At 44.9% G+C, this 16523-nt stretch overlaps 1 protein-coding gene across 5 annotated transcripts in view; it reads left to right on the plus strand.

Moving 5' to 3' along the window:
• LOC102503957 (protein HIRA) overlaps positions 1–6348 on the plus strand; it is a 56444-nt gene extending 50096 nt beyond the window's left edge. For all 5 annotated transcript variants that reach the window (XM_032472071.1, XM_032472072.1, XM_032472074.1 and 2 more), the window contains one exon: positions 5531–6348. In XM_032472071.1, coding sequence (XP_032327962.1) covers positions 5531–5647 — 117 coding nt within the window. In that variant the 3' untranslated portion in view covers positions 5648–6348. The remainder of the gene's footprint in view (positions 1–5530) is intronic.
• The last annotated feature ends 10175 nt before the right edge of the window (positions 6349–16523 follow it).

Here is a 16523-nt window from a genome sequence, read left to right on the forward strand (position 1 = left end):
GGGCTCCCCACTCCTCCAACAGCTCCCACTGCCCTCCACCTGCCTCCAGGGAGGAGGGCTTTCCAGATGAAACCAAGGAGAGACCTAGGCAGCCCTTGGTAGAGGTGACAGCAGATGCAGAGGCTGCTGTGGCTGGAACATCATTGACCCAAGGGAGGTGTGACCTGAAGTAGGAGGGCAGGGGCCTTGGGAGGACCTGGCAGTGTAGTCCAGGGTGGCGGGAGCTTCTGGAGGAGTTTGCACAGAGGTGACGTGAACTGACGCTGCAGGAGGGTCAGGACTTGGTTTGTGGTGGTCCTGGCAGTGGCTGAAGGTGACTTGGGTCCATGTGGTGGCCATGGAAGGGGGAAGAGAAACCAATTCAAGGTACATTTTGGAAACAGAACCAACAGGAGTGGGTGGGTGGCGGTGGAGCAGTGAGAGACAAGAATAAGGAATGTAATGAAGCCTCACAGATGGGATTTCTGGCTCACATTTGGGGACACGGGTGTGGTGGTTGACGTGTTAAAGAAGCCAGTTGTGGGGGTGGATCCAGGGGTGGCACCACAGCTCCATTTGGTCCTTGAGCAGCTGCTGGGAGAGGTCTAGGCCTGGGGCCCCGCTTCCTGAGGGGAGCAGGTACAGCTACCGTGTGGGGCGGGAAGAGGGCAGGGGCTGCAGCACACGAGCAAGTGTTATGTTGGGCGATCACGGATGTCCAGCTGGATTGAGCAGAGGTGTGGGCAGGTATCTGGGGATGAACGTCCAGCAGAGGGAACAGCAGGTACAAAGGCCCTGAGGTGTGAGGCCTGCAGTGTAAAAGGAACAGCTGAGCAAAGGCCATGGGAGGACAGGTAAGACAGATGAGGCCGGAAGGACTGGCACTTAGTCCTGGGAGAATGCTGAAGGCCATGGTGTGTCCTTGGACTCCGGAATTGTTATTCCATTTCTGTTTTAATGCAATAGATCTTTATTTGGTTGATTCATAGCATCCTAAGTTCAAGCCAGTTCCCTTTGGACAGTTGAAGGTGTTGTGCCACAGACTTTCAGTGTTTGCTGCTGTTGCTAAAACCTGTAGCAAATCTGATTTCTGTTGCTTGAATTCTTTTGGGTCCTCCCTTAGTGCTTTGAAGGTTCAGTATCTGTCATTCTGTGGACTTGGTTCTTCTCTGATTCTGTCTTCCCTTTCTTTTTTTTCATCATCAGAGAGATGCCATGACCTCCCTTTTTAAAATCGGCTGTATCAATTTTTACAGTTTTAATTCCCCCCCCCAATTTTTTTTCCTTTGAGCACAGTAAACTTAGTTGTTTTATTTTAAAGTTGTGTCTGATGGCTTAGTATCAGGAGCCCTTTGCCTGTAAATGTTTCTGCCAGTTCTTATTCGTGTGATCTTATCTCCTTGTGGCCTGGTTATTTTCACCTGTCTGCTGGACGTGGTGTTAGAAAAACTACTTGTGGGAGCGGCTTGAGCCTCAGGGGACGTCACCGTGTCCACGGCACACTTGTATTTGCTGCCGTGCCAGCTCTTAAGGTCCCAGCGCTACAGGGTCTCTTCCGCCCAGTTCAGGGAGGGAGGTTTCCTGGCTGCCTGGGAACTTTCCACACTGAGCACCAGCTGGTGCAGAGACTGGTTTACTGCCAGTTCACACTTCTTCTAGGGTGCATCCCTTTGGGATACCAGCACCAAGAAAGGACCCCCACTTTTCATGGGCCTCAGGGCCCTGCTTTGCACCACCCCCACCCCACCCCACCCCCCGCCAGCTCTCAAGCCTGACAAGGTCACTTGGTCTCTCTCGTGTTAGTGCTTGCTCCCAAGGCAAAGGTGTCTCTCCGCATGTCTCCCTCCCCCACACCCTGGCCCCGCCCTTCATCCCAGCACATTGGCTCTCTACGATTTGCCTCCTTTTGTCCAGCTTTGTCCCCCCATCCTCACTGGGAAGGGTGGTTCTGAATCACCTGCAGTGATGGAGCTGTTTCCAAGCACACCTCCCCTCCGGGCAGCCTGACATGCCATCTGCTCGATGAGCAGGAGGTAGGCATGTGCCCCGCAGAGCATCCCCCAGCCAGGTTGTGGGGTTTCACTCTTGAGTCCCAGCTGCCACTCGGGGAGCCTTAGGCCAAGACGTTTGCCAGAGCTGCGCACACGGAGGGGGCGCAGGGGACAAGGCACAGACAAGCCACCAGTTCTCGGCCATTCACCCTCCCGCTCCCTCCTGCTGCTGCTGTTAATGCCAACACCAAGTGGGACCCCTCAGCAGGGCTTTTCCCAGAGAGCCTGTGGCCACCTTCCCGGGAGCACAGCGTTGTGGCCCTGCCTGCATCCCCCTTCTGTAGATAGACTACCTGCAGTCATTGGTCCGCTCACATCCCAGTACCCATGACAGACGCTCTCAGCTGCAGGTGCGTGATGTCCCCTAACGGTGGCTGAAGTGGTTCTGGTTTGTCCTCCAGAGCGGGTCCTTTGGAGGTGAGAGGTGGCCTCCATCTCTGTGATCCTCTTGGCCATTCCCTTCACGGTCATAAGGTGGCTTTCATGTCCAGTTCAAAGGAGGAGGATGGAAGGCAGACTTCATTTTTTCTGGGAGACTATTTTTTTCCACTTGTGAAATTATTTTCTTTATTCTTTTTCAGATTGTTCGTTGTTAGTATATAAAAATCCAACTGATTTGTGTGTGTTGATTTCATATTCTGCAAATTTACTAAATTCATTTATTCAAACTTTTTTTTTTTGGTGGAATCATTAGGGTTTTTTATGTATAAAATTCTGTTGTCTACAAACAGATATGTTTACTACTTCTTTTCCAATTTGGGTGCCTTTTATTTCTTTTTGTTGCTCATTGCTTTGTCTAGGACTCTTTAGTACTATGTTGAATGGAAGTGGTCAAAACAAGGCATCCTTGCCTCGTTCCTGACCTTAGAGCAAAAGCTTTCAGTCTTTCACCATTGAGAATGATGCTAGCTGTGGGCTTTTCACATATGGCCTTAATTTTTATTGAGATAATTTCCTTCTATTACCAGTTTCTTAAGAGTTTCAGTAGTAAAAGGGTGTTGAATTTTGTCAAATGCTTTTTCTGCATTGATTGAGATGATCTGTGTTTTTTTTTTCCTTCATTCTATTAATGTGGTGTAGTACATTGATTGATTTTAGTTTCTTGAATCACTCTTGCATTCCAGGAATAAATCACAAACTGGTTTCAATTTGCTTTTAATTTCTGTTCCCTAGTATTTGGTTCAGGATTTTTGCATCAATGTTCACAAGGGACATTGGTCTGTTTTCTTTTCTTGGTGTCTTTGTCTGGCTTTGACATCAGGGTAATGCTGGCCTCGTAGAATGAATCTGAACATGCACTCTCCTCTTCAGCTCTTTAGAAAGAGTACGTGGAGTATTGTTGTTAATTGTTCTTCAAATGTTTGATAAAATTCACCGGCGAAGCCATCTGGTCGGTCCTAGGCTTTTCTTTGTTGGGCTGTGTCTGGTTGCTGGTCCAGGCTCCTTGCTAGTTACAGGTCTGTTCACACTTGCTGTTGCCCTTTCTTGATGAATCTTGCAAGAGCTGTGTCTTTTTAGTCTCTTCCAAAAACTGGCTTTTGTCTTTATTCCTCTTCTCTATCGAATGTTCTCAGTCAGTCATCTTTTTCCTGCCTTCCTCCCTCCCCACAGACTTGGTTGGACACCAGGGTCACTGGCTGCAATTCTTTCAGGTTCTCTAACAGGAGCTGCTTCCTGTTTTCCTCCTGTTAAAACAGACGGCCGGCTGACTGTGGCCCATGCCAGCCCATGATCCCCGCGACGCCTGCTGCTCTGTTGGGTTCTGCTGTTAGAGCAGCTTCTCCCGTCCTCGTGTAGGCCAGGGAAGAGCGCGTCCTCCAGCCGCGGGCGCCCCGCCCTGTCTGCGCACGTCCAGGAGGTCACGCTTGCTGAGCGTGCAGGCTGAGTCACCGGAACCCGGAGGCTGTGCCTTGCTGGCCCTCACTGACTGACTTACATGGACACCTCGCTGTGAGGGCCGCTCTGTCCTCTCTTCTGACTCTTTCTCCCAAGATGGATTTTGTCTCAAAGGCTGCTTTCTCTGATAATTATAAAATACTGGCTTTCTCTTTTTTTATTATTTACTAACATATCTTTCTCCATCTGTAACGTTCAGCCTTTCTGTTACGTGTTTGTGTTTCGTGCCAACATCATATGGCTGACTTTTGTTTTATCTCATCTGATGGTCTGTTTTTTCATCGTCGAGTTCAAACCATTTATGTTTTTCATTTCCTTATTTTTTTTAAGACCACCATCAACTTTAGCAAGAGACTTGGTCTCATTGCTCTCCACACCTCCTCTAACATTGTCTGGATTCATTTCTTCTCACTTACAGTATTTCCCTCAGACGTTTTCAGGGTGGACCTTTCCTGTGGCAAACCTTCTGAGGTCTTGCAGCCTAGGGACGTTGTTTGTTATAGCCTTTTATGTGAATAATTCTTCAGCTGGATTAAAAAGTAGGTAATGAGGTTTTTTTCTAGTATATTCAAAACACCACTTTGTTGTGAATTTTGTCATGTCTGCTTTTGTAGGTCATATGCTCTTGTTCTTCAAAAATTTTCAGTATTTGTCTCTTATATCTGAAAATTCTGACTATTTCATTCTAAAGTGTCTGGTTATCAGCCTTTCTGCACTTTACCGCATCGGCACTTGGTGAGGCCTTTCACCCTAAGGCCCTTGGTCCTTCTTTAATTATGGGAACCTTGCCCGCATTATGTCTTCTCTCCTTTCACAGTGTCCTGGGGACCTGTTGCGGAGATGTCGGGCCCGTCTGCTTTCTCCTGGCCTGAGTGTGGGCTGCTCCTCCGCCTGACCTCACCCTGACTTGGTCTTGGGCAGTGTCCCGTCTCCTGTGAATCCCTCTCCTTCAGCCCCTGTGCTACTCAGACTTACTGCCTACACTCAGTTCTTCCCACATCTATCACCTTGTCAGCACACCTGCTGCAGTACCCCGGCCCTCCCCGCGGTGCCCAGTGTTGGCGGTTTTCCCTTTGCAGCAGCTGTGCTCCTCGGGGTCTGTGCGGGGAGACGCCGCCCGGTGGTGCACGCTGCCTGTGCTCCAGGGGTGGAGGAGGTGTCGGCAGGAGCCGGGGTCAGAGGCCCCAGCACTGCCGCCCAGGCACCTCCTCACCCCCGGAGAGCAGCCCTGTGAGGGAGAGGCCCGTCCGGGATGGCCATCTGCCTGTCCCTCTGCCCGCTGCCCTTCTTCCAGCCTGCTCTGGGAGGCCAAGCTACTTTGGCACCAACCAGTGCAGCCAAAGGCCAGCGGTGGCTGTGCCAACAGACTGAGGGGACCCAGAGAGCAGAGCCTACCTGGGTCCCTGTCCTGGTGCTGCGTCCCCTGCTGCGCTCCACGTGCCCCACTCCGCTGGTGGCTATCCCACGCCTCCCAACACAGAGAGCAGTTCTCATCCAGCTCGTGTCTCCGGATGCTGGGGGGCAGGCAGCAAGCGGGTCTTTGTTGGCCTGCAGTCTAGGTGTCCTCGCTGTCACTTGCACTCAGCTGTCCCCCATGTCCACAGGGTCTGCGGAAGAGGGAGCTGCTGAAGGAGCTGCTGCCAGTCATCGGGCAGAATCTCCGCTTCCAGCGCCTGTTCACCGAGTGTCAGGAGCAGCTGGACATCCTGAGGGACAAATAGCCCGCCAGAGCCGCCCCAGTTGCCGCAGGGGCAGGACCACCCCTCCTCGTCGGGCTACCGTGGGTGAGGAGATGCCGGCAGGAGGCAGGCTGTCCTGCACCGGTGCCGCCCTGGGCCCTGGGCCCATAGATCCCTCTGCAGGCACAGCTCTGCCCGCGAAGCGGCTGCCTCCAGGAAGCAGTGCATGGCTGGGGCTGGCGCTCTGCTCTGCGCCCCTGGGGCCCGTGAGGCGCTCCCAGTCTGCCCGCTCGGCATGGCCTGGGGTGGCCGTGAGCCCCGCCGGTGTTGGGTGCGTGCTGCTTCCGCTGTGACAAGTGAGCCATCGTGAGGGCGAGAACCCTGGGACAGAGGCACACTGCGCGGTCAGCATGCCCCCCGAGACCTATGTAAGAGGAAAGGCTGTTCCAACACACGGACTATTTTTGTACTAGAGTTTACTAACTTGTAATATGGAATTTTCCTTTTGGCCAATAATCAGGATTTCCCTATAAGTCACTTGGACATTGGTCACTTGTAGGAAATTTAAACTCTAATTATGACAGCTACATTGAAAAATAATTGTACCGAAATTAACTTGTCTATCTTCATTTGCTTTTAATTTTTAAATGTTTGTAAAAAGAGACTGTTTTGGAGGGATGGGGCAGAGGGTGGGCGATTTCTTTTGTAAGTGTAAAATAAATGAACACGCATTGGATACCAAATGATCCTGACTTACCCAGCCTATTCCTTCTGACTTCCACCTTCCTTTCCGCTCTGAGGACCCCTCTCCTGAAGTGGGCAGTGACGAAGCACTGAAGCCAGAAGGGGTCTTCAATGTGCCCTGGGCCCACCAGGCAAGTCATCTCACAGCATGGCGGTCGGTCCCTTCCCGGCCACGCAGCCTCTCGGGCCAAGCCAGGGCAGGCAGGCGGGCCGCCTGGTGCACGTCTGCTCCCAAGCCCGGCGAGAGGCGCCTGGTTCTGTCGGGGCTGTGCTCTGCATCCCTGATGGTGCTGGGCCAACTTTGTGTCAGGAAATCAGTAAATTCAGACTTGAGTTTTCTGAAGAATTATCTGGAAGCCGGGCTTTACTTAGAAAATGGTCCTGATGCTGACCCACAGGAGAACAGGTGGCTAGAATCAGGATCTTCAAGCACAGTGAAGGCTAAGCACCTTCTCTCCGGGTCCTGGACCTCACCGTCACCCCTGCCAGCCAGGTGGTCCTGAGTCTGCAGAGGAGGCCTGGACTCGGGATCAGAATGCCCGGGTGATTCTGACGACTTCCCTGCCCAGTGGCCATCCCATGGCCCGTCCCACTCAGAAGCCAAGTGGCAGGATGAGAACCAGGTGCACACGCAGCTGACAGCCAGCACAGGGATTGCATAGGGGCACGGGCCCCGTGAGATCCAGGCTGCAAGTGTGAGCTGCTCTTCGAGGAACAAGGGGCCAGGACACTGCGTGGGCCAGGCAGCCCCTGGTAACCTCTTCAGTGAGGCACTGAGAACAAGGACGCACGTGGCCTCAAACTGACCGGCCTGTCTGCGGTCCAAACCAGAAAAAACCTGGGCCTCACTTTTCAGCTGTCAAATGAGATGAGGTTAAGGAAACGTGCGTGGTTGTGAGGACCAGCTGGGGTCACATAGGCAATGTGCTGGCACTTAGCAAATGCTCCCTTGGAGAAAACTCTGACAGTCAGTGTTTTTATACATGATTATTTGAACAGCAGAGAAGCCAAGAAGCAGAAAGACTGATTGGGGACTTTGCTTCCAGCCAAGATGGAGTGACAGGGAAAGGGACAAGTTGACCCTTGGGCTTGAAACAACCAAAGGTCCCCATCAAAATACAGGAAATGATGGTCCCAAGACACTGCTGCCAGAAAACAAAGGACAGTGATCCCAGAGGGATGGAAAGCAAACAAGACAAGCCCCTGGCTGCCCTGGTTTACTAACCGGAGGCTGCAGCAAAGGGCAGGGAAGCTGAGGGAGAGCTCAGCAGACCTGAGTTGAAGAAATGAAGCTGAGACCAAGGCAGCTGGAGTTTACAGGACATAATACCAGAGTGGAGGAGGCTCCACTGAGAGAGAACCCCGGGTTCAACAGACAGGTGCCTTCACGTGTTCAGTGCACACAGATCATGCACACTCAGCGAGGAGATGGCTAAGAAAGCACTTAACTCCCAGGCTGGAGACAGACAGAGCACTCAGGACTCCTCACCTCAGTATTGGAGAGTAATTAGAGCACTGTTCCCCAACCATCTAACCAAAAGTAAAGCAAGACCCAAGTGAACCTCATTGTTCGTGAGTAATTACTGCCATTGCAAAGCAAAGTTCCAGAGGATTTATGAGTACGGAAGTGTGCAGCATCCAGCACGGCTCACATTGGCATCCACACACACATGCCAGGTATGCAAAGAAGCAGCAACATGATGCAGAATGAGAAGAAGAACCAAAACTGACCCACAAGTCACACAGATACTGGGATGAGCAGAGGAGGACGTTAACACGGCCATTATCATGCTGTTCTGTATGTTCAAAAGTTAAGTGCAGACACAGAAGACCACAGCAAGGAAGTCAAAGTCAAACTTCTAGAGATGAAAAACCATAACATAGAGATGCAAAGCCTGTGGAGGAGGATTAATGGCACAGTGGATACTGCAGAAGAAAAGATCAGTGAACTTGAAGACATAGGAATAAAAGTGCTCCAAAACAGGAAAAATCCAAGAGGAGAGAAAAGAAGAGAGCATCGGTAAGCTGTGGGGCAACAGCAAACAGCCCAGGGTACAGGTGACGGACGTCCTCTAAGGAGACAAGGGGGAGGTGACACAAAAAATACTGGAAGAAATAAATAACGGCCAAAAACTTGCCCACCCCTTCCCACTGCCCATCTTCCCCTCGCCCCTACGCCTGATGCCCATGCCTGCCGACCCCCCTGCCCAGTCCACTGATGCTCCACAGCATCCCTGCTGACCTCGTTTGCAAGCAGAACCCTGTGGGTCTGGGTCTTCCTGGGCTGGGACTCCCTGCCTCTCTCCAGGTTCTGATCGCATTAGGCACCTCCCAGCACCTCCCAGGTCACGTGTGGGAGGAGTCCAAGCCCATTAACACATAATATGGTTGGCACAGTGGGAGGTGGTCTACACAGGCAGCAGGCACAAACCCATCACCTCTTACCATGTTAAATCCAGAATTCCCATCCTCACACATCCGTGGCAAATACTTTCTCAGCTGTTCATCTTTAAATGTTATTTGTGTGTTGATTTACATTTCTAATTTTTGTGAAATTTAATTTTTGTTCCTTTGTAATTTCTTTAATTATTTTAAGCTTAGGACACTTCACCAAAGACATGTGAACAGCAAATAAAATAAGCACAAGAAAAAATGTTCAACATCATTAGTCACTCAGAAAATGCAAATTAAAACAGTGACATAACACCGTATCCCTATTAGAATGCCTTGAGTTTAAGAATGTCTATGCAGTGCTGCATATTGAGGACGTGGGGAAACTGGAGCTCCCATACGTTGCTAGCAGGAAGGTAGTACTGTCACTTGTTAAGCAATTCGAAAGTTCCTTATAAAGTTAAACCCTTATCCTAGGACTCCAGAATTCCACTCTTAATTCATCACTTTCATCACCACAAGGCTATCTCGTGTTTCCCTAATAAAATAAATAAATAAAAAGGCTTTACTGAGATAAATTCATATAACACGTGGTTCACCTATTTTAAATTCAGTGGTTTTTATTGTAGTCACACACATGCAAACATCATCATAGTCACTGCTGAACGTTTTCATCAGCTCAGAAAGAAACCCCCCACCCCATCCCCTCATCCCTACCACCAGGCTACCCTCTGTCTCTCTAGACTTGCCTGTTCTGAGTGTTTCTATAAATGGAATCATAGACTACATGGTATTTTGTGACTGGCTTCTTAGTTAGCATAATGTTTACAAGGTTCTACCATGTACCAGTACTTCAGTCCTTTTTATGGTCAAATAATGTTCCAACGTATGGATGTACCACATTCTCGTCTCCAGTCATCCATTGATAGGCGTGGGTTGTTTCCATCTTTTGGTGATAATGCATGATGCTGCAATAAATGTCTGTCTACAGGTTTTTGTGTAGACATGTGTTTCCACTTCTCAGGAGCAGAATTAGTAGGTCACACGGTGACTATAATTGAGCCGCCATACTGCACTCCAGGTATCCGTACCATTCTACACCCGTACCAGCAGTGCGTGAGGGTTCTGACCTCTCCACATTCTCACCAACAGTTCTTACATAATTGTCTATTATAGTCATCTCAGGGGCTGTGGTAAGTTACCTCACTGTGGTTTTGATCTGCATCTCCCTAGTGACTAAATATGCTGATGATTTTTTAATGCGCTTATTGGCCATTTGAATATCTTATTTGGAGAGATGTTCAGATCCTTTTTTTAACTTTTAACTTGGGTTATTTATTATTGAGTTATAAGAGTTTTTAATACATTTTTTAACATTTTTTATTGGTTTATAATCATTTTACAATGTTGTGTCAAATTCCAGTGTAGAGCACAATTTTTCCATTACACATGAACATATATATGTTCATTGTCACATTTTTTTTCTCTGTGAGCTACCATAAGATCTTGTATATATTTCCCTGTGCTATACAGTATAATCTTGTTTATCTATTCTACTTTTAATACATTCTTAATACAAGTTCCTTATCAGATATCTAACTTACAAATACTCCATCCCACTCTGTATGTCTACTTTCTTGGCAGTGTCTCTGCAGATGTTTTCAGTTTTAATGAAGTTCAGCTTCTCTGTTTGTCGTTGTTGCTTGTGCTTCTCTGGTCTCATATCTTACAAACCATCGTCAACTCCAGGGCCACGCAAACTTACCCCATGTGTTCTACCAAGAGTTTTATAGTTTAAGCTCTTACATTTAGGACTTTGGTCCGTTCTGAGTAAATGTTTATATATGGTGCAAGGTAAGAATCAAGCTTCACTATTCTGTGTGAGGCTATCCAGCGTCCCATCAACATTCATTGAAAAGTTTGTTCTTTTCCCCATTGAATGGCCTTGGTACCGTGTTGAAAATCAGTATAGACACGTGGCTCTTCTGGAGACTCCATGTTAATTTTAGAATCAGCTTGTCAGTTTCTATAAAAAAGAAAGCTGCGATTCTGACAGGGGTTACAGTGAGTCTGTAGATCAATGTGGGGGATAATGCCATCTTTTTTTTTAATATTGCCGTCTTAAAATATCTTCCATTCAATGAATAAAAACATTTCCATTTATTTCGGTCTTCTTTCATTTCTTTCACTTTTAGTAATGTTTGGTACTTTCCGGTATATAAATTTTACAGTTCTTTTATAAAAATTTTCTCAAGTATGTTTTTCTTTTTAATGCTACTATAAGTGGAAGTGTTTTTAAAATTTCACTTTCAGATTGTTCACTACAGGTGTATAGAAGTACAGTTGATTTCTGTATGTTACTCTTGCACCCTGCAAACTTGCTAAAAACCCATTTATTAATTTTAATAATTTTTAATGAAGTTCTTAGGGATCTTCAGTATACAAGGTCATGTCATTTGTGACTAGAGATAGCTTTACTTCTTTTTCTATCTAGATGACTTTTGTTTCTTTTACTTGACTAATTGCTGGTCAGAGCCTCTAGTCCAGTTGATTAGAAGTGGCAGAAGTGGACACTTTAGTCTTGTCACTGATCGTATGGAAAAGCCTCCAGTTTCTCACCATTAAGTATTATACTAATTGCAGGTTTTTCACAGATAACTTTCATCAGGTTGAAGGAGTTCCCTTCTAATGCTAATTAATTCATTTCTGTATGTTGAACCATCCTTGTATTCCTAAGATAAATCCCACTCAGACATGGTGTTTAATTTGTTTTTACGTCACTGTATTTTTGAAGAGTTTTGTGTCCATATTCAAAAGATAAATTGTTTTGCAGTGTATTTGTGAGATATTTTCTGGTTTTGGTGTCAGGGTGTCCCAAAATGAGTGAATGAGTTGGGAAGTATTCCCTCCTCTTCTGTTTCTTTGAAGAATTTGTAAAGAATCAGTCATAATTTTGTTTTTAATGTTCAGTAGAGTTCAGCAGCAAAGCCATATGAGCCTGTGCTGTTTTTGTGGGTAGATTTCTTTATTACTAGTTCAATCTTTTTATTTCTTATAGATCTACTTGGATTGTCTATTTCTACTTGAGTCAGTTACAGTAGTTTGTCTTTCCAGAAATATGTTCATTTCATCCAAGTTATCTAATTAGTTGGCATACAACTGTTCATAGTATTCCTTTATAATCCTTTTTATTTCTGTAAAATTGGTAATGTCATCTCTTTCATTTCTGAGTTTTCTCTCTTGTGTTCTTAGTCAGTATAGCTAACGGTTCAACATTTTGTTGATCTTTACAAAAACCAGCTTTTGGTTTCTTTATTTTCGCCATTGATTTCCTGTTCTCTGTTTCATAAATTTGTGCCCTAATCTTTGCTTTCTTTCTTTTGCTTTCTTTAGGTTTAGTGTACTCTTCTTTTTCCAGTGTCTTAAGATGGAAGGTTGTGTGATTAAAGCTAAAAAATTTGATTCTAAGCACTGCCTTAGGAGCATTCTATGAGTTTTGGTGTGTTTTGTTCCCCTTTTCATTCATCTCATATTATTTTCTAATTTCCCTTTTGATTTCTTCTTTGACTCATTGGTCATTTAGAGTGTGCTGTTTAATTTCCACAATTCTGTTTTTGTAATAGATGTAACTTTGCTCCATTGTAGTCAAAAAATATTTTGTATTGTCTGTATCCTTTAGATTTACTGAGGTTTGTTTTATGGTTTATTATAGAAATGTTCTGCATACTCTTGAGAAGAGTGTATATTCTATTGTTAAGTGAAGCCGTGTTGCTCTTTTCCAGCCACACCACTTCCCTTTCAGCCATCACCTCCTTAACCCACAAAAGCCACTCATTTGTTCTCCGTATCTGCAAATTTTCATTCTAAGAATGTAAAATAAAAGGAATCATACACAGTGAGTAATTTATTAGCATTGGCTTTTTTCACTCAGGATAATTGGAGATTAATTCAAATTGTTTTATTCATCAATACTTTGTTCCTTTCTATCACTGAATACTATTTCATGGTTTTGCTGCGTCATTTATTTAACCACCTGTTGAAAGACATCGATCACGGCTGGTTCCAGGTTTGACTATTACAGTTAAAGCTGCTGTTAAAGTTTTTGTATAAATATAAATCTTTGTTTTTCTGAGATAAAACACTCAGAAGTACAATTGGGTGTTATGGTAGATTATATCTGATAAAGAACTTGGATGCAATGTATACAAACTCTTTACAGATCTTTTACAATTCAACAGTAGAAAAGCCACACAATTTAAAAATGGACAAAAGGTCTGTAGAGACACCTCAACAAAGAAAACATACAGACGGCTATAGGTGTGTGAGAAGACGCCCGGCACCATGTGTCATTAGGGAATTAAAACTTCAGAGAACAGTGAAATACCACCACCTACCTATTACATTGGCTAAACTCCAAAAATCTAACTACCAAATGCTGGCAAGGGTGTGGAACAACAGGAATGCTCCTTCATTGCTGGTGGGAGTGCAAAATGGTGCAGCCGCTGTAGAAGACAGTTCTGGCAGTCTCCTGCCAAACTAAACAAACGGTACCATTTTGGGGGAAATGGATATCCTTACTATGTTGAGTCTCCTATGATCGGACAATCATGCTCCTAGATGGTTTCCCCAAGTGAGTTCAAAACATATTCATTCAAAAACCTTACTCACAAATGTTTTAGCAGCTTCATTCATAGTTGCCAAAGACTGAAACAGCCAAGACGTCCTTCAGTCCTACAGGTGAATAAGTAAACTGTCGTGCGCCGATGCACCGGAATATTGTTCATCAGCAAAAGGAAACGAGCTATGAGGCCAGGAAAAGATGTAGAGAAATCATAAATGGATGTTGCTGAGTGAAAGAAGCCAATCTGAAAAAGCTACATACTGATTCCAACTAAATGACATAATTCCAATTAAGTGACACTCTGTAAAAGGCAGAACTATAAAGACAGTAAAAGATACCAGTGGTTGCCAGACACTCTGCAACGGGGGGCAGGGGTCTGGACAGAAGGAAATAGATGAACAAGTGAAGTCCAGGGGATTTTTAGAGTGGTGAAGCTGTTCTGTACAACACAATGGACATGTGACATCAAGCATTTGTCAAAATTCATAGAATGTACAACACAAAGGGAACTGTAATGTGAACTACAGGCTTTAGTCTTCAGTTAATAGTAATGTATAATATTGGTTCCTAAATTCTAACGAAAGTACGACACTAATGCAAAATGTTAGTAACAAAGGCACTGGGGTATATGGGAACTGTCTGTACTAACCACTCAACTTGTTTGTAAACCTAAAACTGCCCTAAAATAACTGTCTATTAATTTTTGAAAACCTGTTGGACATATTTGTATGAGTCTTTCTGGGTTCTCCATTCTGTTCTTGTATTTGTCTGTCTCTGTCCATATCCCACTGTCTAAATTACTGTAGTTACGTGGAAAGGCATTGGGTAGAGTGACTTTCCAGCTTTGCTTTTCTCTTCAAAACTGTTCTTTGCTATTCTAGGACCTGTGCTTTCCATATAAATTGTAGTATGAGCTTATTTGAATCTTCTAAAAAGTACTTGGATTTTGATAGTAATTGTGTTAAAACTGTATACCATTTTGGGGGGAAATTGGTTACTTGCTACGTTGAGTCTCCCAACCGATGAACATGCTATGCCTCTCCATTTATTCACGGCTTTGATTTCTTTCATCAGCATTGTGTGGTTTTCATCATACAAGTCCTGTAACTGTATTGTCAGATTTACACCAAAGAACTTGTTGGAGCAATTACAAATAGTGTCGTATTTTAATTTCAGTGTCCACATGTTCATTGATAGTGTGTAGAAATATACTTGATTTTTATATGTTGCTCTTACATCCTGCAACCTTGCTAAATTCGCTTAGTAGTTCCAGCATTTTCCTGCAGATTCCATGGGACTGTCCACATAGGCAATCGTGTCATCTGAAAAGAGGGGCAGTTTTCTTTCTTCCTTTTTGTATGTCTTTTATTTTGTCTTCCTTATTGCACTGGCTGGTATTTCCAGGATTTTGTTGAATGTTTTGTTTGTATTTTGTTTATTGCTTTTTTTGTTCCTTCAACACTTTAGCTGAAAATCAAGTTACTGATTTCACATCACGGTTCTACTCTCGCACGGTGACTGAGGAGGCCGAGAGTCACCGCGAAGCCTGCTCAGGCAACCGCAGCAGTCACCGCTTTAAAAGCCACACATCTGACCATCCAGTGCCCACAGAGTCCACAGCGTCTCGGGGTAAAAGCCCGTCGGACAACAGGAGGGCCGATCTCTCGTTCTTGATTTTAGTGGCAAAGCTTTCAGTCTCTCACTACTAAGTACAGTGTTCGCTGCAGGGGTTTGAGGTGTTGTTCATCAAACTGAGGCAGTCCCCCTCTACCCCTGGTTTTCTGGGAGTCTCCGTGAATGGGTGTTGGGCTTCGCCACATGCTTTTTCTGTGTCAGTTCAGTTGCTAGGAGGACGTGATCTTACCCAGCCAGTTGGCACAGGGGACCGCACTGATCGGTGTGTGAGCGCCGAGCCGTCCCTGCACGCCTGGAATAAACCACGCTTGGTCATGGTGTGTAGTTCTTTTCATGTGTTAATTCCAGTTGATGACATCTTGGTAAGAATTTTCATGTGCCTACTTACGCCTGTGGGTTTCTGTTTTGTACTATTTGTAGTTGTCCTGTAGTTCCCCTTTTGCACTATTTTCTGGCTTTCATATCAGGGTAATACTAACTTCATAAAATAAACTTGGAAGTATTCCCACCTCTTCGGTTTTCTGAACAGACTGTATAGAATTGATGTTTATTCTTTAAACAACTTAGCAGAATTCTTCATGAAACCATCTGGCAATAGATACTTCTTTTTCAAGAATTCCTTAACTACAAATTCAACATCTTTGATCATTATATGACCATTCAGAGTGTCTATTTCATATTAGATTAGTGTGGTGGTTTGTTTTTGGGGAATTGGTCCATTTCATCCAAGCTGTCAAATTTTCATTTATGGAGTTGTACCTACTATTCCTTTATCCTTTTGACATCTGCAGGGTTTGAAGTGATAGCTCGTATTTTATCCCCAATTTTGTCCCTGGACGTTGGTAATTAATTTGCAGCTTGCCTCTTTTTCCCCTTGTGCATCTTGCAAGAGGTTTGCCAATTTTTTTGATCTTTCAGAACCTTTAGTTTAATTCTTAAATTTTCTCTATTTTTCTGCTTTCTATTTTATTGATCCGTGCCTTTATTTCCTTACTCCTCTTTTTCGTGTTACTTTGCTTTCCCTTTTCCAGGTGAAATGTAGAGAAATCATAAATGGGTATTGCTGAGTGAAAGAAGCCAATTTGAAAAGGCTACATACTGATTCCAATTAAATGACATGATGGAAGCTTAGATTACTGACTTAAGAATTGTGTCTTTTTTTTCCAGCTTTATTGAGATGTAATTGACATAAAACTCTGTAAGTTTAAAGTGTGCAGTGTGATATTTCATACGCTTACACACTGTAAGATGACCACCACAGTCGGGCTAGGTAACACCCCTATTGCCTTGCAGAGTTGCTGCTTCTCTCTTGTGGTAAGAACACTTAGGATCTACTCTCCTGCATCTTTTAGGCGTAGAGCTGGCTTTAGACAGTACGGACATTTTAACAATATCAATTTTTCCAATTCATGAACACAGGTGTCTTTCAATTTATGTCTTCAGTTTCTTCCATCAAAGCCTTACAGTTTTCAGTGTACAGATCTTTCACTTCCTTGACTAGATTTATTCCTAAGTATTTTATTATTT

Source organism: Camelus ferus, chromosome 32 (genome assembly GCF_009834535.1).
Source record: "Camelus ferus isolate YT-003-E chromosome 32, BCGSAC_Cfer_1.0, whole genome shotgun sequence".
In the NCBI taxonomy this organism is placed as follows: domain Eukaryota; kingdom Metazoa; phylum Chordata; class Mammalia; order Artiodactyla; family Camelidae; genus Camelus; species Camelus ferus.